General features: G+C 43.7%; 2 protein-coding genes across 2 annotated transcripts; one reads left to right on the forward strand and one right to left on the reverse strand.

Moving 5' to 3' along the window:
• Positions 1 to 3,150: 3,150 nt before the first annotated feature.
• Positions 3,151 to 4,165, forward strand: LOC128715204 (programmed cell death 6-interacting protein). Its single transcript, XM_053810087.1, has 3 exons — positions 3,151 to 3,168; positions 3,789 to 4,047; positions 4,116 to 4,165. Exons 1-3 carry the CDS (start codon positions 3,151 to 3,153, stop codon positions 4,163 to 4,165), a joined length of 327 nt encoding a protein of 108 aa, XP_053666062.1.
• Positions 4,166 to 6,915: 2,750 nt separating this feature from the next.
• Positions 6,916 to 21,710, reverse strand: LOC128715561 (unconventional myosin-Va). The gene is made up of 9 exons (XM_053810466.1): positions 21,684 to 21,710; positions 12,489 to 13,785; positions 11,867 to 12,417; positions 11,281 to 11,394; positions 10,748 to 11,184; positions 9,500 to 10,680; positions 7,931 to 9,035; positions 7,221 to 7,857; positions 6,916 to 7,149 (listed from the first exon to the last, which is right to left on the reverse strand). The coding sequence occupies exons 1-9, from the start codon at positions 21,708 to 21,710 to the stop codon at positions 6,916 to 6,918; spliced, it is 5,583 nt and encodes a 1,860-aa protein (XP_053666441.1).
• Positions 21,711 to 26,639: the final 4,929 nt, after the last annotated feature.

Genomic DNA, 26,639 nt, shown 5'->3' on the forward strand with positions numbered 1-26,639 from the left:
CCAACCGGCACGATGTTATCTGACCGTTCAATGGCATTCCGATCGGTGCAGGGTTCGGCCTACCGTTTGCCGTGTCCCGAGTGGATGGACGATACAGTTTTCAAGGTTCCGCGCTCAAACGGACTATCGCAGCAACAATCGAGTCGTCAAACTGTATGAGTCAGCCTTTTGACGTCCGGCACGAACCAACCAGCCCAGCGAAGTGTCATCTGCTGCGAAAGCGAAAGTCTGCTGGCTGGAATATCCGGATGCCGGATCGGCACTGGTTGCATAATGTGCATCCCGCATGCATTCGCTCTAACCATGCACCTGCTAGAACGTGATACAATTATACCAATAAATATCGTGTACAATTCCATCAGCCGTGACGTTGTGTGGGATTAAACTGTCGCTAACGGCTCAATTCCTGTGATGTGGGTTTATGTCTGTTTTTTTTTTTATACCCCACGAGATGTATGCAAGTAGATCCGACTGGAGCCGATTGGATTGGATAATTGAATTAAAATAATAGACCAGCAGGCATTCAATAGACTAGCAGGAATTCAACGCGCTGACGTGATGGCATCCAACCTGGGATGGGTTTGAAAGATTGCAATGGTGCGAGTAAATCAATGTTTGATGTTGTTAGGAATCGATAAAGGAAAGAAGATGCTGTTTTATATTGAATTATGATCCCTATTTGAGTTCCTAATTAATCTCAGAAAATTGGACAACATGTGATCCACTTTTAACACTTTGCACAACACTTTTAAATGTAAAATATTTAATTTAAAATATTTCATCACTTATTTCAAACTTAATTATGAATGTACTGATGAACATATAAAGAAAATTAAGTAAATTGTTATGATTAACCTTCCTTTTATGTTTTTCCTAATGTTGTACGTATTGCTACGAGTATCTTGAATCAACTCGTAGTAATATGGCGAAGTCCTGCCTCTACAGTGCGTAACATAACTTATACATCTACTAGGTTTATGACAATATTTCTCTACATTTTCCTTTTTTTTTCACGCCTTTATCGAACACCATTTTTATCATCATCAACTATATTTGACGTGATTCACAGTTCAGTCAAGATTTGAACCCAAGCCCAGGGCGTTTTGCCGCGTTGTGCGTTACTGATTACATTATTCGACTGGCCCAGCCAATAGTCGTTAATTTTACAAAAAAAATCAATACAATTTTGCAACATCCACCATGTGCAAAAAATCGATCGTATATAAAAAAGGGATTTTGTATTTAAATAATAACTCTAAAATAATTATATAAAACAAACTCATTTAGAAAAAACTTTAATTGTGTTTATTTTTCAGTTCTATTATAAAATTACATTCTACTGTAAAACTTCCATCAAGATCAATTTTTGTTATCATTAATTACAGGTCTTTTTGCAGATTGGTTGCAATAAATGCAGTTATGTGCGCAACATAAATCAATTGATTATTATTTTTCGTTGCAACATTAAAAACAGCGTCCATCGTTTTACAGCGAACTGAAAATAAAACACAATTTGTTCGCTAATAAAATGCAAAACAATGCGTAACATCAAACGATCGTTTTAAACATTGAGCAAAATAAACAATACTATAATTTCTAACCATTAGTAGCACACCCACACCGAAAGTGTGCCATTTCGTGGCCCTCTGCCACGAACAAATGCCCCGCACCTGATTAGGAAGTCATGGTCAGATCGACACCCTTCATCAGCGCACCTCCGCCTCTCTTTAAGGGCAAACCGCAAACATAACCCGTCCCCCGCCAGAGTCCCTGCTAACCCACTGCCAGCACTGTTTGTACAGATGCGTGGGACTTTCTGACCGGCGCGAAACGGAACGCAGCATGTGCACGTGAAGAAAATGCTGACCCATCGCTTCGGTATGCAAATCATCGGCAAAAATAGGCGACTTCACCAACGACTTCAAGGTCGTATTGGATAATGCACACAAACACACATCCGCGCACGGAAGAAAGCATTAATAGGAAAGAGACAGAGAGAGAGAGAGACCCGAGAGACATTAAATATTAATTAATAATCGACCATGTCCAACATACTGCTAGCATATCATTTTCTCTCCGAAACGAGCTTACGTCTGACGATGTTTCCTCAACAAAGCGCCAACAATGTAGGCATGGGAAACCACTCCGGCAACTGGGCTGAGGGAGCATGGGGGCCATGGTAAGGGACAGTTAGTTTTCCCGCTAAACGCACATCAAATTTGTCATTGGCCTAGCCACACCGTACCGCAGCTGCAGAACAATGCATCGTATTGCACATTTGCGGTACATCTTAATATGGCTTACCCATTAACTACCCAGCATAAAGTTGCAGTTGCAATTGCAGCCACCCGGTGGAATGGAGGAAGAAGCCACAATCGAGTGGAAAACTCACCATCATCATGCTGCATAATGTACGCGATCGTACACGATCGTTTATCGGAAAGGTTGGTGGTTGAGTGCGTGTGTAAATTGAGCACCCTCACTCATTAATGTGCGTCGGCGCGGGGGAAAATCTCGCCCCATCATGCATCAGCAATAAACAGTCTGATGGGAAAACGGGGTAAAACAAAATATCGATTCCAACCCTCAAGAGAATGGACATGGTAGCAGTAAGGGGATGTTCTTTTTTTCCTCCCGCAGAAAAGTGATGCGAAAATTGTACACCGGCCACACAAAAACACAAGAAGAAGTTTTCCGATAGTGCTATTAAGTGAGGGCCAGTGGAGGGCATAGGGCCGACCTATCAAATCATCCACCTCATCCCACCCAGTGGGTGGTGGGTGGTTGTGCAAAAAAAAAACCCCTCCACTCTGTACATCCGACAGCGGGGAGTGGTAAACGGTGCCACTAATCAAACCGAAAAACACCATGCGTCCGCTTGCTGGTGCTGAAGCTTCGCGTCTCCCACTCCGAACCGGAATGCGACGCGTACCGATAACGCGGTTACCCCATGGCTAGAACACATCATGCTGCATCTACGCTGGCGAGGTTAATGCTGGCGTGTATATAAGCGCACCGGATAACCGATTGGTCGTCAGTCAGTTCTCGAAACGCCTTCAAAACGGTGGCAGCACAGCTTCACTAAGGAAGTGACACAACGCGTTCTGTTGCGCATAAACCAAAGCAATAACCAAAACCACTACCCAAACAATGGCATCGTTCAAAGCTGTAAGTGTTTTTTTGTGTGTAAAAGTGTGTGGTTTAACACAATTAAAATTAGTGTCAAGTGATTGTGACAATGCAAGAACAAAAATGGTCCCAAGTGATGTGGGTTCGTCGCTTATTTTTGTACCGTTTTTCGTCGTTGAAGTCTTTTGTTCGAATTCGGTCGTTGTTTGAATTCCTGCTTGTTTTCTAGTGCAGTACTTCAGTTTAGCATGTTGTATTTGAGTGTTTGTATTATAAAACAGTACCAGGGCTTTTTAGGGTTTCGAAGAACAGTTTTTAAATGTGAATAATACAAGAGATCAGGGGTTCGTCGCTCACTTCCTATACAATGAAGTATACCTTAAACAATCAGTAGAAAAGGGAAACTTCCTTCAAACTATTTTCTTTATAAATATACCTGTAAATTTCCTTCCCGATTACTCCAACAGTTACTTGATTGCTTTGTTTTCGAATGATGATTTTTACTCCTCTGTTACCTATAAACGAGTTAATTCACATTTTTGATAACAAAATTTTCATAATGAAAATAAGTATAGTTACCATTCAATATTAAGTTGCTATTCATAAAACCGATTGTAGAACAACTTACCTTTATAAACCAATGCTTCTATCATACACAGACCCTGTTCTTCGCCCTCGTCGCCCTCGTTGCGATCGTGTCGGCCATCCCTGCTCCGCAACAACCGGCTGCAGTCCGGCAACCGATCGAGCCCCGACCAGCGGCCGCAGCCGATGCAGCGGACGAACTGGAGGCCGGTGCCGACGATAAGGATCTGAAGGGTGCTTCCTCGTTCGGCTACGGTTACTACGGCTACCCGGGATACGCGGGATACGGTGGATATGCGTACCCTGGATACGCTTACAGCTATGGATGGGGTCGTGAGTTACCGGACACAACGTCAGCAGCAGGGTTGTATTAATCTGTGTTTTTTTCTCTCTCGCAACAGGCTACCCGTACTACCGTTACGGAGGACTGTACGGAGGCTACTGGTACTAAGCGAGTGTGCTAAAACACCCATTACGCCATTGCCATCACGCACCCGGATAAGTAACGCAACGCATTGATCTGTCTCACCGGAACAGCAACCTAAACCCATTCACCACTGTCCGTCGTCCCCTTTTTACTGTAATCTCTCGTACCTCTTCCGGTCGATACTTCTAAAGATTAACCTTTCCAATCACAAACTTGACTCAACTCTTTGTTTAAGCAAATCGCAAGTACCTCTCTTTGTTCTTATGTTAACGTTTCCTACCCCATTTCGGTAACGATACCGAGCTTCTAATCCGTTTCGGTGTTGCTAGTTTTGTTCCAGTACTATTGTATTAACGTTTATATTTATACAAACAAACAAAGAAAAACCAAAACGCTGCCGTTCGATAGAGGAAACAATGAAACAAAAAAAACATAAACTGGAAACTTTTGTACATAATGGTTATTCTTTTTTTCTAATAAAAAGAGCATAAACAATATACTAAGAGTTTTACTGATCGATGATCGTATCTGTAAGTAATATGTTAAAACATGTGATTCACATTACTGCAATACGAAAGAATAGTTTCTCCCAGAACGATATGCTATGAGAAGTGTAATTAAAAATGTAACGGAACTTCGCTAATTAGACCACACGTGCATAAGAAACAACATTTTACAGCTAACGGAAAATTTCCCTAAACACTTATTTCCCTTTAGAATGCACCACACCATTACAATCTACGCGATTACGTAGAAAAACGTTCGCATGCTAAAACGTACGCAATTTCGACCAATTTCCCTGAATCTTACACGCATCCGTCTAATGGCAGTCTGTCAAAGTTCTCCACGCACTGTTCGCACTCGCCTAATTGCTAATGGTTCACTAATTGCTGCCAAACGGAACGGAATTGTTTGGCAAGGAAATGTTCCAGCAGTTACGAAACATAGCATTTGAACAATTTTAATAAACTCGTCATCGTTTGATCAGATTTTAATTTAAATAACTGCTTCAAAGTGTCTAATTGGTGCTGGGAATGTTCAATAGGAACGTACGCGTGGCATGTGCATCCGCATCTTCGCAGGGATGACGCACTCCATCCATGTGTGCATGAGCGTGTGGTGTAATCTACCAACGGTTGATTTGTGTATCATTTGCATACTACATTGTTCGATCCAAGCACAAGAGTGGCCTGGTAGTAAACAATGCATTATCGATTCTCTACCCATCGCGCTAATATGCGCACGGTGGGCACCTTAAGCGGGTGCCGGTGTACTAATTAGGCATCTAATTCGAACACGTTTTTTTCCATGGCAGCGTCCAACAGTCGCTTCCACTCTATGGTCAGGTGCATAAGGCGTGCATCGTGAAGTGTTTCGCGCTCTTTTTTATAGGGGTGTGTTACCCAACGAGAAGGTTAGCGCAATTATTCCTCCAAAGTTTGCATTGGGATGGTCAAGTTCATGCGGCGTAAGGTCAACAGCAGCCTAAAACGAGTATAATTGATTATTATGTTACATGTGAAGGATGGGTTTTGGTAAAATTTAATTTTATTTACAAATATTGTGATCAATCAATGTCATCAATACGAATACATCCTACAGTGCTACCCGATTGTGTATTGCTCTGCTTTTCATGAAACTCTAACATTTATTTAATACTAAGGATCAGCAGTGGAACACCAACTTACTGTGCATTCCACTGCTACCCTTCAAATGCAACTATATAGTGGTCGTCTACATAAATCTATCCGTTTAATGAAGCGTGTTGTTACATATGATGCAGGTATTTCATCATCACCTCCGAGACAGTCCTTCTAATACAATACATTGAACTATTTATTGTTGTTTTAAGCATGTTTTCTAGCTCATTGCTGTTCAGTTTTTTTCACCCTAATGATCATTCATCAAGTTCTCGTGTATTAATATATATCCTATCTTTAGTCCATTTTCTACTGTGGATAATTTAGATATACAACTTATTACACATGCTCGATGTACGTTGGTGTAAATATACTTTATATGCTTCGTTCCTTTTAAATAGTTCTAACTCTACCGAAAAAATACACTATTCGCTCACTTTTTCAAATGCAAGTGTGTGTGTGTGTTAAGTTATTTGAAATGCTTTAGATTCTAGAGTCCCTTTTCACCCTCCTTCCCGTCCATTTGGTCAACAAATCTCACAAGTACGGGTCAGGAACGTAATAGAAACGGTTCTTACAATCAATAAACTAAACATATGCATTCTTTCCATTCTCGTCCTTCGTCAATCACTCTTACCGCTCACAGGATTAGGCACACACGTTTCGCAAAAAGTCCCATCTAGTTCAGTCATACCTGCTATACTAACAACAGAAAACCATCACCAACGCACGCTTATAATAGCTTCACTTTCGACAGTTTTATAAACTTAACGAAAAACCTTACAAACATGGATCGATCAGTGTTGGCTGAACTACTTCCATCACACGTCTGAGAAATGATTGTTTGTTTCGAAAGAAAGCAATAAAAAAGCTCCAATTGCACTTCTTTCAGGTAATTTTGTTCTACTACCGCATTCATAGATAACACGATCACTTATAGCATCCTTCAGTCAGACTGAAGTAAAACAACAACTTTCAAATAACAAATAGTGCCCATTCTCGCTTCTAGGCACTGTTTCAATAGTTTTAACAATCTTAACATAGTGTAGCAATACATGAGTTCCAGTAAAAATCGCGCAAGGAATCGGAGCGTTTTCTAACAGTAGAATAGGATTGTTTAACGAACTAAGTAATCTAGATCTTGGTAACCAGTCCCTCCAGATTCAGCTCGGGCGGTAGGTCGATTTCTTCCAGATTGATTTCACTGTACTTGAACAACACCACCAGCGGACTAACGATATCTTCCGCCATCATGTACGTATCCGATTCACCCTGTTCCGAGCGAAGGTTTAACTGTTTGGTCAGCTTTTCGATAAATGCCGGCTTGATCTGGTTTTCACAATCATCCGTCTTATAGGATTTGATGATCTGCGAGCAAAACAACAGAAACAAAGCATTATTTACCATCTTTTTCATTAAAGTGCATCCAATACCATTACCTTTAAGACCTGTGCCGTCGATAGTGCCGTACTCAACTCCAATAGCGTAGGCACATCCTCCTCCGATTTGCGTGCCTGCAGTATTGATGAGATCTGGTTGAGCGGCAAGAACGGCTTCATTACGTCCGGGTCCATCTTCATCGTGCGCACCCATCCCTCCAAACAGCCCATATTGTATCGCAGCTTCATGCCCGTCTTCCACATGCACAAATCACCGCGCAGCATCAGATTGTTCACCGACACGGCACATATGTAGTACATCAGCTGCTTAAAGATCTGTTCGATGTAGCATCCCTCCAGCCCGAAGCTGCTCAGATGATTGTACAGACAGTCTAGCTGCTGCACGAGTAGTTCTGGCTCCGAACGACCCTGCTCCGGCGAGATATCGAGCGACATCGTGCGACGGCTTTTGCCGCGTGCCGTTTCGTCGTGGTGTAAAATGGCCGGCACAATGTACTGCTTAATGCTCTCCTGTATCTGTCTTATCAGTACACTGTGCATCGAGACAATCGTTTCGTGTATCACCTGACGATATTCGGCTAGATCGAAATTTTTCAACTGCTGCGCGTTCTGCACGTCCGTGTTGTATTTCATGTAATCTTTGTAGCCACCGAACTGCTTCATTAGATTATGCAGGCTGCGAATAGAATGTGGTAAAATCATTAATAGAACACCATGCCAACGCGTCTAACAGCGCCGTGTATACTTACGTGAGCGTATTCGCCAGCCACATGACGCGTACTTCGACCGAGTTCGCTCCACGGTACAGTCGTTTTATCATCTGTACAAAGCGAGTCAACAGCGACCTTACAAGCTGATCCATATTGACTAGATCCGTGTACCGGATGCACATAAACACTACGTACGCGGGCAAACTCGGTGCAAGTGTCACTGCCACACGCGGTTTCAGATCGGTCACCAATCGTTGCATGATCTTACTCTCATCCTCCTGCCGATACTTCAGTATACCCTGGGACGATTGCGTTTCCTTCTTCACCACCGCCACCATGCTGTGGAACTCATCGTTCATCAGTATGGAATCGTTCAAACCATGATCACGCAACCGGTTCGACAAGATGTTGTTTTTCTTCAGCAGCTCAGTATTCTTCCCCAGCAGCTCATTCAACTGCTCCTGCAGCTCCACATAGGCAGCAGTCGATTTCTTCAGCTCATGCCGCAGATACTGTTCGTTCTGTCTCACCGTCTCCAAGTCGACCTCTTCCCCAACCTGCTCTACGCGCTGTTGTAAAATCGTTTGCAGCTCTCCATTCTCCGACTTCAGCCCATCGATGATGCGATTGTTCTCCACAAGCGTTTCGTTGTTTGCATCCGTTATAGCGCGCAGTTCCGACTCCAGCTGCCGGTTAACCAGCTTTTGCGCTTGGAACGCTTCCATCAGTTCACCTTCGTCGTGTATCCGCAGGCTGGTTTCACCGTTTGTTGTTTGACCTAGCGAACGCAACGATTGGCTCTGCTGTGCTAGGACCGCCTTCAGTGATATACACTCTTCACGGCGGCGTTTCAGCTCCTCCTGCAACGCACCGTACTGAGCGTCCATTTCGCGCGACTCAACGCCACGTTTAATGCTGTTGCGCAGTAGGTTATAATCCTGGCGCAGCTTCTCATTCTCCACCTCCAGTTCAGAGGCGCGGATTGAGTCTTCAGTGCTGAAGGTGGAAGACTTCTTTAACCGGGCTAGCTCCTTACGTAGTTGATCGCTCTTAGATTTCTCTTCCTCGAACAGTTTTCGCATGCGTAAAATGATGGCCGTTTGGTCCTTTTCCGGCGAATCACCTACAGTCGAATCCGAAGGATCTAAAAGAGGTAAAATCGTAAGTGAGTAATTGATGCAAATTATGCTTTGAGTGTTAGTGTGATTAATAGCGTTAGTACGGGCAAAAGAAATTGATGCTAGTATGGTTAATAGAAGTCTTAACATGTTATAAAACGGTAAAATATAAGTCATAGAATAGAATAATGGTTTCTTCTTCGTCTACCTGTGAGTATCTTAGTTAGTATCTCGTCTACGATAAGGATCTTCTGTTAATCGTTACTTATAATAGAGTTGGTTAAAATATCACTCATGTTAAAAGGGAACAATGAAAAAGGACACAATTGAAAGCAGCAATCTTAAACCCTGATCTCAAACGCCTTCCACCAAATCGCAATAATTAGATTTCAATCTGAGGATACAACATTTCATAAGATTAGTAAGGATTAAACCACATCCACTAGGCAGAGTCGTCGTCGACATAACGACCTCCCAGCGACATTCTCACCTTTCAGCATACCGATTGAATCGGGCGGTGTTCGGTACACCCGTTCGTAATCAACGAAAGGATGTTTCTTCTCATCCTTCCGCTCACCATGACTAGCGACAATTGTACTACTAACGCTATAATTACTACTAACAGAACCACTGCCGCTGCGCTGAGCCCCCCGAGTAAGGCTCCCACCACTAGCGCCAGTTGCGAGGCTACTGCCGACATCACCTTCGTATGGATGGGGCGATGCGCGCCGAATGTCCAGCGTGTTCCTACCGGACGTGTAGCCGTAATCCTCTTCGTTCGTGCTGGACGCATTGCTGACGGAACGTGAATGAGTTTTAAGCTCATGCGAATCCGCCATAATGCGCTGCAGCCGGCGAACTTCCTGTCGGAGGGACAGATTCTCATTCTCTAGTGCATCCTTATCCTTCACCGTGCGCTGGTAGGCCGCGTGTATCTCTTCTGTGTCCGCCTGCGATACCAACCGGGCACGTTCGATCTGCGTAACGGCGCTAATCTCCGTTACCTCCCGGCGAACCTTTGCAAGTTCCTGTTCAAACGCCTCTCGTTCCCGTTGGCGGTCTTCCTCTTCACGCTGCTTCTCTTCCAGCAGTTGCATCTTTTCATCACGCTCGCCTTCTAGCTGTCTTATCGAGAGCATCAGTTTCTCATCCTTCTGGACCAACTGTAGCTGTAACAGCTTAAGCTCGTTCTCTAACCGTTTCATGCCTTCCAGCTTCTGGCGCATCTCCACAACCTCAGCGTTTTGCTTCTTCAAGGCAACATTTTCCTTTGATAGGACATCCTGCCGCTGCTGCAGCTCAATGATCTTGTTTTCGAGACCCTTGTACATCTTCTGGATGTGTGCCACGGTGCGCGCTTCGGCCTTCAGCTTCTTGAAAGCACGCCGCGCAAGGAAGCGCCGTATGGCAGACTGACATTTGATGATATTTGCCAACCGAGCCCGGTATCGACGACGGGCCAAATAACCGCGACAGAAACGTTGTATCTGGGTGGCCTTATAGTTATCCAGCACCTCGTGGAACTTGCGCCGAGCCATGTAACCACGTGCACGGGTTTGGAGTCCCAAAACAGCTTTCCGTATCTGAAGATACTTCTTGCGCTGCAACCAACCGCGTGTGTAGCGTTGAATGACGATGGCAGCACGATTCTTGCGTAGATTATCGGCGCGTCTAAAAAAACAAGAAAAGTTTATATTTTATTACAAACCAAGTTAAGTGAAATATCGTTTCACCATACTTTCTAGCCAACATGCCACGAGCGTGTCGCTGTAAACCAAGCGCAGTCTGTTTCAACCGCAAGTACCGCCTCCTGCAGATGAACCGGCGAATCAACGACTGTACTACGATGATGTGCTTTTTCCTCGTGTCACTTCGCACCTGCTCTAAATACGCAACTTGACCAGCGCGGAAGAAGATTTGCGTGTTGCCCAACCGATACTTGTCCTCATCGTGAAGCCAGTTGCGCACAATATTCGTACAGGTAGCCTTCACGTGCCAGTCGACGATCTGCAGCCGTTTGCAGAGCAACCGGTAACGTTCGTAAAAATCTTCATACTTCCAGCGCGATGGGAAACCGGCGGCGGATATGCGTACCGTTTCCAACACACCACAAGCGCGCAGCTGTTGAACGATCTTTGGTGCTTCCCATTTGAACGGTGCCTTGTCATCGTTTGGCTGGAATGAAGGTGAAGTAAGAAGCCACAATCAACAGTGAATCCGATGACGAGGTAGAATCGTAATTGTGTTAGCCATTCGAAAGTGTTCTCATACCTTAATACAGCGCACGTAATGTGGTGTCGTGTTGTGTAGCGTCGTTATCAGCTGCGTCAAACTCTCGCGGAACTGAGAACCGACGGTTTTTCTTTGCTGTTTCTGAGTCAGCGGCTGGGTGAAGAGCATGGTATTAAACAAGAACAATAAATATCTATTAATGTACATCGAGCGTTGATTATCACTCTCCGTGGTATCCTTAAAATTCTTGAGGTATTGCAATTCATTACTGATTTCCTATTTAGAATCCTTTGCATTAAATATTAACTCTTCTAAGCGTGAAAATCTACGAACTATTTCATGAGTTGATGAACCGACGATACAACAGAGCATCATTACGAACTATCACATGGCTTAACCAACTAACCTTTTTCTTCTTTTCCGCCGACTGCTGCAGCGGGAACAATACGAGGCAGAAACACACCACAAAACAAGCGGGAAATAGCGCATTAGAGTATTTACACACGACATTACAGAATTGTGACACAACAACATGAAGCATGAAATGTATGTAAAGCATGAAACGAAATGAAAAAAAAACAACCAAAAACCATAAAAATCTTCATTCATATGCAAACGTACGTACCTGACTTCTTGCCGCACTAACCATAATCTTAACACCAGCCGTCGGTGTTTTTGCATCCACATCCGCGTGGCCCTCTTCCATTAATCTCTGGCACAAACGCATACCGGACGCTTTCAGCACGCTCACCAGCTCCCGAGATACGGTATCACGGTTCTTCTCCAAAAAGCCTCGTGACTCATACTGCACCGTATCGGAGAAGTGTTTGATGAGGAACGCACTCGTACCGAACCGGGGCCGGTCGAAGTGTTTATACTTGCTACACTTTTCCATCAGCTTGCCAACCCACGATTCGTCACTGCCCCGCGGCATTCGGCATTCCTCGTCCAGCAGATCCAGAATACCAAGCTTCGACTCGATCAGATCAATGCACGGTTGATTGTCGTAAAAATCGATCATCTTCCACTCGATGCCTTCCCGCAGATATTGCTCCTGTTCTAGCTTAAACACATGTTGATTAAACTGCTGCTGAAGTTTCTCGTTTGCGTAGTTAATGCAGAACTGCTCGAACGAGTTGATATCGAACGTCTCAAAGCCATAGATGTCGAGAACACCTGAAAAAGGAAGGGTATTGAGGTTGAGAAATGGGCTCACCCAAAAGAACTGACTGAAACTTAATACTAACCTATGAAACAACAGGTCTGCTTCTTGCTGCCAGCCAAGTTTCGGTTGATCTTCTGAACAATGTGCTGAAACAATTCCGCATAGATGTGCTTCGACAGGGCGTCTCGGGTCGCTTCTGCCGTTTGCTTGTTCATGGGAATCAGTACGCTATCGTTCATCGACTCGATCTGTCTCGTCACCAGCCACTTTCGCAGCTCCGCCCGATCAAGCTGCAGAATGTCACAGGCAACGTTCAGATGCAGATCGTTGCTAGCGATCGAGCACGCTTCGCTGTCCACCTCCTGCGTTTGACTTTTCTGTCTGTGGTTGAACACTACATTACCCAGATGTAGTACCGATGCGATCACCTTCATTATATCGCCTATCTCCGCATCATCGAAACCGAGCGTCTTGAGCGCGGTCAGCGTATCCTCAAACTGATCCTTATCCGAAAGTTTGTTAATGTTGGGCGATTCGCCTTGGTTTAAGAAATGAAACTTATCCTGATGATCCAGCATCAGCTCGGGCCATTGATCGCGCGCGGCACATAGTTGATAGAAGATGTGATAGTTCCGTTCGCCCGGTGCCTGAAACACAACGCGCGACTTCTCCAACAGATACGTCTGCATCGTGCCACCAGTCAACGCCATAGAGTGGTTGTTCAGAAACAGCAGCTTCGTGAATTTGCCAAACCGTGAACTGTTGTCGTTCCGGGTAGTTTTCGCATTTCCGATCGCTTCCATGATGGGACTGCTGGCGAGTACCTTCTTTTCGATCTGCGTCTCCGACTCGCTACCACCAACAGCGGCAAAGTATCGCATCGCGTACTTTGCTGACACCGTCTTGCCGGCACCCGATTCACCGCTCACGATGATGCTAATGTCACATTTTTCCCGCTCGAGCTTAGCGTACGCCTCCTCGGACACTGCAAAGATGTGCGGTTCCAGCTCACCCATTGCGTGCCCTCGGTACGCTCGGATCAGATCGGCTCCATATAGTGGCAACTCGGCGTACGGGTTGATGGCAACCAGCACAATACCGCAGTACGTGTAGATGGCCTGTCGGTCACAGAACCGAACCTCCAGATTGTACAGCACATCTGGTTCGTGTAGGTACGATAGTGCCGTGAGATCATTCTGCCCAATTAGGATGGTCGGATTCCGTAGCGGGGGTAGATCGACTGCACTTTGAAGCTGTACCGTGTGCGGTACGCCACGGTCGGTAACTAGCTTGAGCTGTTTATCATCCTGCTTGTAGTCTTCGGCAACGACCGCGCCTTCCCATACCGTTTCCGGATGTGGAATCCATACGCGAGCATCCTAACATGAAAGAAAGGAAAAAAGATTAGTATCTAATTTTGAGGAACATTGCAGTTACAATAAATACGTAAAAGATTGTGGTTAAATATCACCATTTTAGAACATTTTTTAATATTCATTTAAAATAAACTACCCATAGACCATCATATCAGTTTTCCTGAGCTTAATCAGCATGAAGCTGAAACTCATTGATCCGTTGCTGCGTTGTGCCCTGCCGTTACGTTTCGCAGATAGAATCCACCAGACTTCGTTCTATGCCATGCTTCGCTGCCGTCCGGTGTTCAGAGAACTAGTCCAGGGACGCCCTGCCGCGTATCGACCAATACGTCTTGGAAAGTGTCGAAAACGGCATTCGGCATAGAATTTGTCACGTCTCGCGCCATACTCGGGACCGATAAATATACCCCTCCTCGAGTCATCGGGGCGGGGCGTTTCTATCTCTTATTTTTCCACTTGCCTTCATTCACAGCAAAACAGAGCGTGTCTCAAACGTACGGAAAGAACAAAGTATGTAATTAGCCTATCCCTTGACCATAGCAAACTTCTTCACTGTACAGCGATGGATTCGGTGAACTGTGCAAATGCTACTTTGAGGCTCCAGTTACAAATGCTTCATGTCGTAGAGGGTCGCCTTCAGTTCTCGAATCCTAGCTTAAGCACTAAATCCGCATTGCTTTGCGACATCACGGTACGGAGGATTGAATTTCACCAACGATAACAATAATATAGGCAGGAAAAGTGTATCCATGGCACAGGCACACATATGCAGTACGGTATGGATTACGTCTCTCGAGGAGACTACCGTTGTCTTTAACATGCAGGCTAATTTTTTAGCGAAATCGATAAACTAATAACCATTAAGTGGTTATTCTTGAGGTTTGAAAACATATGCAGGAAATCGTTGTATTTACCAATGAGATTATAATCGATAAAGACAATAAGAATCAAAAAAATGTGTAAAGTTAGTTACTTATTTACCAACTTATCATACGCATCGTCTGTTTCAAGAGTCTTTTGAACTGCTGACGATCGAGCGTCATCGTCAATCAATACATGATCTGTGTCCTTTTGGCAGCCACATCAACGCTACTACTACTCCACGATGTGGACGGTAAAAACAATTTTTCGATCTGGGTTGTATAATGTCATTCTCGTGACATGATCAAAGCACAGTGCGCTGAAATCGCTACATTGAAATCGTCGTTTAATAATAAAGCTCAATGTCATAGCGACTTCCTGATAGCTCCATACAAGCGTTGCCCAAAATTCGACTGAGCATTTTCCTTACAAACGTTCTGGTTTTTATCAATTTTAGACAGATTCCATGCCTCAGAGATATACAGGGTATATATAGTGTTCAGGGTTTGTCCAGGATTTGAGTTTATTGTCTTGCATTGGTGTGCACATGCTTGCAGGGACATCGATTTGTTCCCTGTATTCGTTGAGAATCGACATCATACAGAACCAAACAAAAAGTCCATAGGATTCAATTCAAGCGCAGCTTGGAGTCCAACAAGTTCTGTCCAAAAAGTTGGTTAAATCGATCAGAAATCAGGTTTGGACCAAATACCCCGTACATTCTGGTGAACAAGAAGTGTTAATCTCCGTACGAGGTTTAGAAGACTGGAGGCAACAACCTGCACACAAAAACTAAGTGTTAAAGTGTGTCGTGTTGATTTTGACGTTGTTTCTCATAGTATACCAAGGGAATTGTCCGCGAATGAATTCTTGATAGACTGCAACGGAAAATCTGTGCCTCAACCTCTTTCTGTTGATTCCTGCGGAAGAACAACAACTGACAGAAACCCTGTACATTTTAAAGTGATTATGTATAGAAAAACTAACAACATTGGCTAGAATCATACTCTAAACCAGTTTTTTTTTGTAAGTGTTTTGACGTTTACAAGCTTAACCGTTTACAACTCCCAATACAAATGACAAGTTAAGCCAAGTATAGAAGAATTAGATTGTTTTCCTAATAAATGGTTCGGTCAGCTGCTCGACAAATGTTGTAAAAAGCCATTTTGCTAGCTAGTCTGAACAGGGGTAGACCATGTTTCGTATGCTAAAAATGTAAACTAAAATTTTAAACGAAAACAACTAAAAAAGGATTATTTTAATCAGATTTATATACTGTTTCAGATGGACTCAGAGCAATACGGCCTGGCCGTTCTTGTCGAATAAAAAGGAATGAATTCCAAGATAAATTTCTAAACTTCAATAGATTTTTCTCAACTTGTAGTTCCGAAAAAATGATCCCTTGTATCATGTTTTAGGTCAAAATGCATTGCTCTTTACGAATCCGTACAGAATGATACAGACCGATAAATGGATTATTTGACAGATACAGGCTGAAAGCTTATGCTCTCTAACTTATGGTATGATCTGCCCCATTAACAGACAAGAATGTGAACATGGGGCACGAATAATGGCGAGTACTTGTACGATGTAAATTTGTATTCAAAGCTATTGAACACCCTGCATGTGAATGATGGAACTATAAATGTTTTGTAAAAATGTCTGTGAAATTTGCAACAGGTTGGTTTGCCTGCATCATCTATGTCAACATCAATGCTGTGAACGGTCTTGATTTATAACCCATGATAGGTTGAATAACTTTGAGGCAATACCCCTAGGAGGCAATACAAAATCCCGAGAGTTTTCCATCCACCAATACTGCATGATAATGATTAAGGGCCTGTGACGTTAAGCACCGCATGGTCTGTGACGTCATTCTCGTTGTCCTTGTCATTCCGATAAGCGGGCTTGGTGGGAATGCCAGGAGCTAATTACGATCTGCAGTTTCACCTATGCTGTAATATTGTCTAATACCTTAAAATCTATTTATGGAAAGAGTATAGCTGCTTTTACATCATCTTCCCATCTTCCAGACCCTTGAGAAGGATTTTGGGTGTGATAATTTTAATACTTTGAGCCGTACCCTTTGATTGGCTAATCCAGAGTATTTTAACAACTTTCAACTCATTAAATAAGATCAGTGTAATAATAATATCGTTATCCCATTACTAACATTTTGTACCGTCCAGAATTCAGCTGAACATCAACAGCTGCCTGCAGTCAAAAACATATGGTGGTAAAATGTGCTGCTCGTCGGAAAACCTTGCGCCAGCGCCTTGCAGTCTGAGGGTTTTCCGAAAATGCAACTTCCTACCCGAAAGATTTCTCTCTCGCGCTCAAATCACGCTCTCGCCGCCGGCAAAGGACGAAGGACTGTATCCGCGGAGGATAAAACTCTCATCTACGTATCGATTTACCGTACGCATCTATGGGAATGGCAGTCGTTGTTCCTTTCCATTTCTCTCCATTTGAATGTCAAGTTCATGGTCGATTCATTAATGATGAAACATGACCCTGGCAGCTCCCCATTCCAGGAGATGGCGGAGAGGATGAAGTTCACGACGATCCTAATCCAATAAAATTGGGGTGCTCCATGACAGAATTTTAAAACCTTAGCAAAAAAAACAACTTGTCGACGTAACGATTGGCCACCAGGTGGGGAGGAAAATACGTCCAATAAAATTCGCTACCCAACGTAAGTTTGCTGTCGTCGTTTGTAACAAAACAAAACCCAAAATCCTCCTGTGTGCTGTTACTCTCGTACCGTTGCCAGTTTCGCATACCCTATGACCCCCATATTAAAGCGTGAGGGTGGAATTTGGCAATGCACGTCTAGAAAGCCACTCAATGCCACGACGACAACATTCATCCAAACCCCCCTTCTAAAAACGACCACGACATCGAGCAGCATGCATGTGTTGTACTGGGGACGTTATTTACTCACTGATAGCGTCTAACCGTTACGTCAGATGCTCAGGGTTTACTCATCTTACGTGTATTGCTGATAAAAAAGAAACCCACGATACGGCGTACAAGCAGCAGAACAAGGCAACGCAGGTGTCAACCGTGGCATATGGATTCAATTTGATAAGCATGGCGGGAATGAACAAAAAATAAAGTGAATGTGTATTTTTTTTTAATAATGTACATAAATGTACAGATTTGTTAACAAATAAATTAATCATTCAACATTTATTCGTGGTATAATTTCCAAACAGCTAGTTATAACGTTTCGTTACATGAATTAATAAATCGTTCAACTACTTCGACATCTTAAACAAAATTGGATAATATACACTCTTATGCCCTTATAATATACACCCTTGTACCTCACGGATATTCCCAACAACCAGCCTAAGTATGTAAACGTGATGAAGCATTTAAGATGATCGTACAGATGCATCGTGTACGACGGTTTTGCTGCAAGCCGAAAACCGAATAGACACAACAAACCCTTTCGAAATCGACCGACACACTGTCGAACCGTTTAGACACGGTTTGGTGACCCCGAAGATAGACCACCTCAGAAGCGATCATCCGGCGTGGCTGCTGTAAGGACGTACCCGTGCTATTGCGGTTAGCTTTCCACCGGAGGCACCCGGCATTATCCATGCGATCTGCCGCAATCATCATTCGTCCAACCGCAGCAAAGCCAAGGACAGGTCAACAAGGCAACGCGGGTATGGATCGGCAAACGATCGGGTGAGGTTATGGTCGATGCACCCCAGCGGCAACACCTACCTAGTGCGCGATTGCAGAACTATTTCACGATCGTGCCACCACCCAGTTTGACCCAGCCGAGATCTCGTGTGGCTGGCAGTGCTTTCGCATCTATTATTCCACCGCTTTCGGTGCCAACTCTTTCCACCCATACCGTACCGGTGGCTACACGTGATTGCGACAGCAGCGTGGAGGCTACCGTGTCCGGAACAAAGGTAAACCTATTCCCTTCGCTGTTCACAACAAAGATGTGTTTCAAGCTCAAAAACCTCTCATTCTCCGTCTGTTTTAAGAGTTTTTCTAAAGCTACTGGTTGTAGTGGGTGCACCTCACAGCTGAAGCGACTCAGAGAACAATTTCTTTGCGTAGGTCTAGAGAAGGGCTATTAAAGACTCCGCTTGAGGCTTGTTGGAGGGGGTAGATAGGCGATTACGATCATCCAGACCTGAACCAACCCAAACAGAGGCAATGCAGTGTTTTCTCCTTCCCTCACAGTTGTTGTCGTAAGAAAGTTCTTCGTGGAGCATAAATTGGGAAGGTTGTGCTTTTATTTTCTACGTGTCGACCCCAACTCGTGCTCGGTCCGGAAGGTAAACGTCGAACGGCATGGCCCGCCCGTATAAATGGGTCACAACGCTTCTCACATTCTAGCTATTGGAGTGACCTGCTTTTTCCACCATGGAAGACGGGTTGGATGGCAGAGTCATGCCGTGCAGAGAGGAGGGAGTGAAAGATTTGATAAGGGTTAGCACCTCACGCAGAAAAGGTTACAACTGCCATTTGACACGGAACGGGAGGAAGACTACAATTTATTAAGTGCCGGTTCCCACAGTCATTCGGAAATGGATTAAGCTACAAATGAGTCAGCGATCATTAAGTCATCCGCAGTGGGATTTAATTGTTTATTGAGTTGCTTTTCATTTAAAAAAAAATTGCTAGCAAAGTATGGGCTTTGAGTGAAAGTTTGATAACAGAGCTATTTTATTACAATTTGAGGTCTGACAAAAACATGAATGTTAGTGACGTTCACCACCAACGAAACAATATTTGACAACCAACTATTTATTGAACTAATTACGAAGCCATGTAACTTAGATCCACTTTCGATCGGTGTTCCCAACAACCGGACAAGAACTCGTCCCACTTTAAGTTTTTTTCCGTTTGTTTTCTCTGCCTACGGCTGTTATCAGTCGCGTGCTTACTCATCGCACCGAAAACAAGCATTGAAAACGGCACAAACCATTCGATTGATAAAACGGTGTCATAACACGGGTGAAAGAAGCCACTTCGTAGCAGGCAACGTGGAGCCCTCGGGAAAGTGTCACTCGAGTGCTGTACCGTGCTTGACTCAGCGTCCCTTGTAGTTCAAAGCAAGAAAATAACAGTAACGCTGCAAAGTTCATTGCCAAGCCTTCGGCATGGTGATAATCTTTATCCCACTCTAGTGTTTGTTCCGCAAATCTCAAAATCCCACCTCTCTCTGTCTCGGTGGGTGTCCAATTAGCTTCGATTTTAGCGGTTAACGATCGTGGGAGATGTAGGGGTGTCAGGAATGAAATTAGGGAAGGAAAACTTTAACCTGAACTACAATAAAACTCGGCATTACGGCTCGAACCTACCCAGACTATGGCCTCCGATAACATACACTAAATTGGGGTTCCAAATCGAGACATTAGGTTTGCAGTGGCAAATCAGGACAATGCTTCGCACAATGTGGCTGATAATGAACTACAACTAGGTTAAGGGCTGTCCCGTACTTTAGGGGAAATGTTATCAACCTCTCACGATCACAGCTATTCATTGCGTGTCAAATAAAGGTGACAAAAGTATATCAAATTGCAGGCTCAGTATTGCTCTCAACAGTAGCAGGTCTAACTCAGGAACTCAAGATGACATTGTTTTACTTTTCGATGCGTTGTGACTTCTTTTGAGATAGAAGTTGTGCCCGAAAATATTTCACTCCACGAAGGAGGCATTATTTACAGATTCATACCCCACCATCATCTACAGCAGGGGGAGGGGATGTGTTATCTTTGATGCCTTTCCCTTCCACCCCTCACTACTTCTCGTGTCTACAATCATTGTGAAAAAAGTAACTATTGCGACGTCTTTTGCCCACTTGGCTATCCATTTTTGGCATTGATTTCCCATAGGTGAATCACTCAAAACCTTAGGGTTTTCAGTCGAGATTTGAACCCAAACCAGAAACGTGCGTCATCGATTACGCTATTTAATCGGCCCCCTCTCCCTACGGCTTGTTGCTAAATGGAACCAACAAAGACGCACGAATGAAGGTAAACTATTGAGAAGAATAAGAGAGTTCAATTTTGTGTGCAGTATTCTTTGCTAATTTGGCACCAAAAAGCTTGTGGATAGAGCGAACCCTAGAGCCTACACTATTCATTTGCAAAAAGGTGTGTTTTGTCTCTACTTTTGGATAACAAGTAGATCTTGATCAGTAGATCTTGATTTCTCGCCATAGCTTTTGCAACATGAAAGTGATTAATTTACAGTTCATGAAAGAGACTTCTAAGTTACAGAGAATTAAAAAGGCTAAATAGTTGATTGGAGATCAAATTGCAGGTAATACAAGTGACATTTGCTATATGTTAAGAAAACGTAAGAACATCTTAAATACTCAATTCTAACAAATATCTTCTAATGCTTATGCCATCAATCTTCATATTTTATTTCAAACAAACCCCAATTCTTTGCAATTACTATGTACATGTTTGGCTCGAACCTTAGTTGGCCTTCTTCGCATAGTGTCGTTAAATGGAAGGCAACAAACCCTGCACAACGAAACTCTTCTCAATTACACATCGCATTAAGATCCGGTAGACAAAACATTAGCGTCCCCCCCCCCCCCCCCCCCCCCCACTATATCCCCCCAAAATAGTGGGGACATAGGCCCAACCTTAGCTATTTGGTCTTTTGCTGTCGGACACGTATTACACGGGAACGACCAACACACTCCGCCCGGTGGTCCACACAAACACCCCAAAAGCACCGTTTTCCGGATGTATCATTGGACGGTTCCGTTTTGTACCGTGGCGAAACGAAAGCCACAATAGAAGAAAAGCGTGTGGACGGCAAGGCGTGTTCTGAAGGTATGATGTTCAAGTCACGACACTGGAAGCCAAAGAACCCGCGATACCCGATCCGGTCTAAAGGAACGAAGAAACCGTACAAGCGCACCCTTCCGGGCGCACACTTCTGGTGCCGCACAAACGCAAATGAAGAATTAATAGTTAATAACACAATATTGTGCACCTACAGATAGGGTCCAGCCCTACTGTCGAGTTGGTGCGTTTACTTACCTTCACGTACAGCTCCGTCGACGACATGGTTGCACTTTAGGGGGCTGATGAACGATGCGAGACGATCAATCTGGCAGGAAGGTGAAAACATTGCGTTAAAACCGATTTACTTGCGTTACAACCGATCATTTGCCTATAAGATTGATGATAGGTGGTCAAAAGCACAGCTACATAAGACCAATAGTTATGTTTGGGGTTATGTTTTGCCTTTCTTGTGCGTGCTGGCGGTGCGTGTGGAGGTGTTGGATACGATTATCCCGCATTTAACTTTCTTCTTCTCACTCTCCCTATCTTCTCACCCTTTCACTCCGGGAAAGGTGTGTGAGGTTCCAGGTTGTCGAGCCCAAAAAAGACCACTCCACTTCCACAACGTTTGGTAGTGTTTGTGAACGATTCTACCATTTAACCCGCTGCCGTGCGTTCTGTGACGTCAGAGCGATGGACAACATCTTCACTGCACACCCGAACGCGTTTCCATAGCCACCTTTGACCGTATTATTACGCAAATATTGCACACTGCAGCGCGAAAAAGCGAAATACGACACCGACCGGCGGTCTCACGCACTCACAATTCAATGCTCACTGTTTGCCACACAATCCATCTCACGTACACACCACCAAAGCTAGAACACGAAACAACACGCAGCCCAATATTAGCGAGCCCACCGCCTTGTGCTTGGCCTTTTCTTTGCTTACGTCGTGTGAAAATTGCGATACATGCGTTTGGGGTTCGGGGAAGCCTCACATTGCTTCTTCGTGCACCACCTTTGCACCCCTCCACCTTTTGCACACGACTCTCAGCACCTCACATGCACTCACACACAAACGCAACCGTGGGCTCCCGCACTTTTCACGTGCGTTCTTCTCACTGGGTCACAACGGTTGGCTGAGATCGATAGTGAATGGAAGGGTTAAGCGGGGAAGGGGGAGGGGAAGAGGGTGGCTATCATAGTAACGGGAGGGTGGAATTTATGGCAAACAAACCACGCACACTTTTTGCTGCACACCACTTCACTCTCGCTGCACTCACTCTTTGTTTAGTGCAGGATAAGGGGCGACAGGGTTATGGGGATAGGGGGATAAGTAAATGACTTTCCTCACCGCATGGCTTTAAATCCCGTACGTGAATACACCAGAACTAAACAGGTGAGCCTTCCTTTGGTTCATTAGAAAGGTCACAAATTAAATTTCCGATACTTTATTACTGCAAGCGCAATCAGTGTGCGAGTGAACTATTGTTTTTACGTTACTTTAGAACCTCAAAATGAAGCAACCAACAAGGCACACGCGAGCGGTACGTCCGCGCGCCACCAGTACTGAGAGAGAACAAACAAACAGGTTGAGCACAGTCGGTGCAGAATCGTATTCGATGGGAATAATAACAAATAATAAGATTGACAGCTGTAGCGCCGTGTACGTACACGGGTGTGATAGTGTATGTGAAAGGAGCGCACAAAAGCTTACAGGGCTGAATGCTATACTACCATTGGTCAAAACAAAGACTTATATCGCGGTATTGAGAAGCAAAATTTAAGCAAAATCTTCCGGGTCATGGTTAAAAAACTTTTGTTGTCTAATTACCATAACTAATTGCACCAATTGTTCTATTCTTGGTTTACGACCCGTAAGTGGTGTCATGCACACGACCCCTGTAATATAGGAGGCTCACCAACACAATACAAAACTCATCCGGCTACAAGCTGTCAACATGCAATTCGTTGCGCAAGTATCGAAAGGGCCTTTTCGTGTATTTGAGGCTTTAACACTGAAGCACAGAACGAACGCAACTTAGATAAAACACAAGAATAACTTATGTCTACATTTTCTTCACCCGAATAATCGGCACTCCACTGTATTTGGCGCAATCGATGAATTCAAATTAATCAAATCAATCAATTATTTACCTTAATTTTACAGATGTACTAAATAGTTAACTAACCAAATTACTTACATATTTCATGTATAACACATCTCATCTGTACATGTGGAAGACCTCTAAAAAATATTTAAGGGCCGGGTTGTCCGGTTTCATTCTGATGACATGATAAGCCCATCGGAGGTTAAGAGGCGAATGAAGCTGCCCAGCTCAAAGCCTCTATAAAAACAATAAACAACAACAAGCCCATCGGAGGCTTACGAGTCTCATCGCTGTACGATCGTGATTTTATCGTACAGCTCGTAGAGTTCTTCCGCACATACATACAGGCCAAAATCCTTTAGAATAACAGGGAATTAACATAATATCGCATAGAAATATAAGTTTATGTGATGCTACACAGAAGCAAATTTTCCGTTTGGCTTGAAAAGCAAATGTGAAAAGGCTTTTCCGTGTGGTACAGTGTGCCAGACCTGAAATGGTACACAATTCGAATTGGCGAAATGATAAGAAAAAATTCAGTACCCAATCTAATTACAACGTACAATTCCATCGGTTTTATTGTTCCATCAGCCATCAGAGCGTCCATCATCACATCGTCCCTTAGAGTCCCTCCCTGCCACAAAACACTCTCAATGCAGCATAATGATGCTTTCGTGTTATAATGCTCAATCCCAGTCCTACCTTCCAATGGGTATTTTTGTTATGTTTTACTGGTAGACAACACTTCTATGAAGAACATTTCGATCCATTCGGTTCCACCACAGGAAACAGGATCATCTTGTGTGACTGGATGTTTGGGATTTTATAGGAAGCTAATAAGGGGATGTGGGGATTATCATCATCATCTGCTTCTAGACACGCACGAGATCCCCCATCGGGAAAATATATATTGTGGTTTGTGTATATAAATATGTGTGTAGATTGATCTTTCAAATACAATATTGAGGATATTATACCGAATCTGCTGTTGTCCGTTCTTTTTCTTTATCGGGGATCTCTCCATTCGCCCAGCCTAATGCCACGTGTGCTTGACTTTCGATAAAAATCTGCTCACTGCCACCTTTTGGGGTTACTTCTTTTCTGTTTTCCCAGAGAACAAAAAAACATTCTGTCCCTCGAATACCAGCCCCCTTTTGCTACGCTTCACACCCCGTGTACACAATACTATACGAATATACATATTTATACTTTGATCGTTACATAGTTCTTGTTCTTTTGTGGATTTTTTGTTCGTCAGTGTTATTTTGATTTTTTTGTATGCTCTGTTTGGGTTTTTGTTTCGTTTTTACTGCTCTGCTCACGATCCATTACACAACTTTACATTAATCTTCTGCCTTAAATATCTACTACTTCCTTTCATGCGAACCAATCCTTGATCCCTTCGCGTTCCCCCTTTTTAGCGTTCTTTATGTGCGTGATTTTTCCATTTCTTCAGACATTTTTGATGATAGAGAGAGAGATCAATACACACACGAAGTAGAATTTTTGCAGGTTGTTCGTTTACAGTTTCCGGTGACATAGCCTGTGTGTTGTGCCATAACGATCCACTTTCATCCATGGTATATCTAAGAGTAAAGTTCATTTGTAATGTTTTTCTTTGCAAAAAGCAGAAAAAAGCCGTAGAAGATAAATAAACGAGCTACTCTCCCTGCGTTTTCTACGCCGTAGTTGGGGTCACACCACTTCTCCTACGTAAAACTCGTTGGTACAAGTTGTAAAAAGGGGGAAAAGGTTTCTATTTTTATATAAAAAGTGTTCAAAAAGAATAGCTCCCGGTACTGGCAAATCCGAGATATCCGTTCGGGTCTCTAAAAGACGCTTACGAAGCAATAATAGAGTCCATATATCAAAGCCGCTTTTCACGCAAATATTAATCCCTAAACACTTGCCTGCCGGTGTTGCTGGTGATGCTACTATCTCCCTTCTTTTTGGGTCAAATCGCTCGGATATGTGTGTATATTGTGGGAAGTGAATTCAAACGCTACCTAAGCTATTACTCTGCGTGCCAAAACGGGGCCACACGTATGCTTTCGTCCAAAAGGGTTGAGTTAAGAAATGCTTTTTGTTGGTTGGTACCATTTAAAATGTTTTGCAGTCTCTCACAAGCAGTCGCTCAAAATGCAGGCGCGCCATCGAATGAAACGTTTTGTCTGTCTAATTTGCAAACTACGAGCTGTAACTTTATCTAAAACCACATCTAGTGAAACCCAATCAGCTCATTGAGGATCATATGATCGCCCGCTATTCTTTACACGCTTCCCACAACACCAAGGATTCTTTAAACGTGCTGCTATTTATTTTCCCACCCATTTGCATATTCCTCCCCCCCACTGCAGGAAGGATGTATGGCAGTGTTAGGAATAACTGTTCAAAAGTCAGGTGGTGAAAGTGATTTTTGAAACATTACTGGCACGGCTTCGACGAAGCACCTTTGTATCAATGTAGTTTCGCGTTTAAAAATCCTTTGCTAAAATCACATGAGGTCTGATGGCGTCTTTCATTGTCGTTTCCATTGTCGGTGGATGCGGGGGATGGTTGGTAATGTGTGGTTTACAAAAGATTCTTGAAGTAGAGATCGTTTTCTTGTAAAGGCGTTTCCGTTCAAGTCGTCCCATTCCCATGAATGCCGCGTTAGGCAATTGTGAGACAAACAGGTGAAAGTATAGCTAGAAGCTCTACGCATCGTTTCTATGAAGCCTTCCTCACCTCTCTCTCTCTCTAAGTCTATTCCCTTCAAGATATGAGTTTCCTCTCCGTGAAGCTATTCCTCTATTGATGAACATGATTGAAAGCAATTCGTTAGCTTCTTCGGGGCTTATATTCAGCGTTCAGCGTAGAATGTGTGCAAAAGATTAACCCTTCTCTAGTTGAGCCGAAATATTCATTCCTACCTACAATGCCTTTTCGCCATTCGTTAAATGAGATGGTGCTAAAAAAAGCACAATATCACACTCCCGCTCCCGCCCGATTCCAAATAAGGTTCGAGAAAACGGTCATTACCGAACGGAAAAACTCGAATCATTCACCACAATAATATTGACGCTGTAAACAGCGTGTTTTAGGCTCAAAAAGCTTCC

The sequence above is a fragment of the Anopheles marshallii genome, chromosome 3 (genome assembly GCF_943734725.1).
Source record: "Anopheles marshallii chromosome 3, idAnoMarsDA_429_01, whole genome shotgun sequence".
Taxonomy (NCBI): domain Eukaryota; kingdom Metazoa; phylum Arthropoda; class Insecta; order Diptera; family Culicidae; genus Anopheles; species Anopheles marshallii.

Excerpts from the sequence above, each read along its gene's own strand:
- LOC128715204 (XM_053810087.1), top strand. Across the intron at positions 4,048-4,115 it reads TTACAGCTATGGATGGGGTC|GCTACCCGTACTACCGTTAC; the intron begins GTGAGTTACCGG and ends CTCTCGCAACAG.
- LOC128715561 (XM_053810466.1), bottom strand. The coding sequence starts at position 21,710 with ATGTCGTCGACGGAGCTGTACGTGAAG. Across the intron at positions 13,786-21,683 it reads CGACGGAGCTGTACGTGAAG|GATGCTCGCGTATGGATTCC; the intron begins GTAAGTAAACGC and ends CTTTCATGTTAG. Across the intron at positions 11,185-11,280 it reads ATTACGTGCGCTGTATTAAG|CCAAACGATGACAAGGCACC; the intron begins GTATGAGAACAC and ends CCTTCATTCCAG.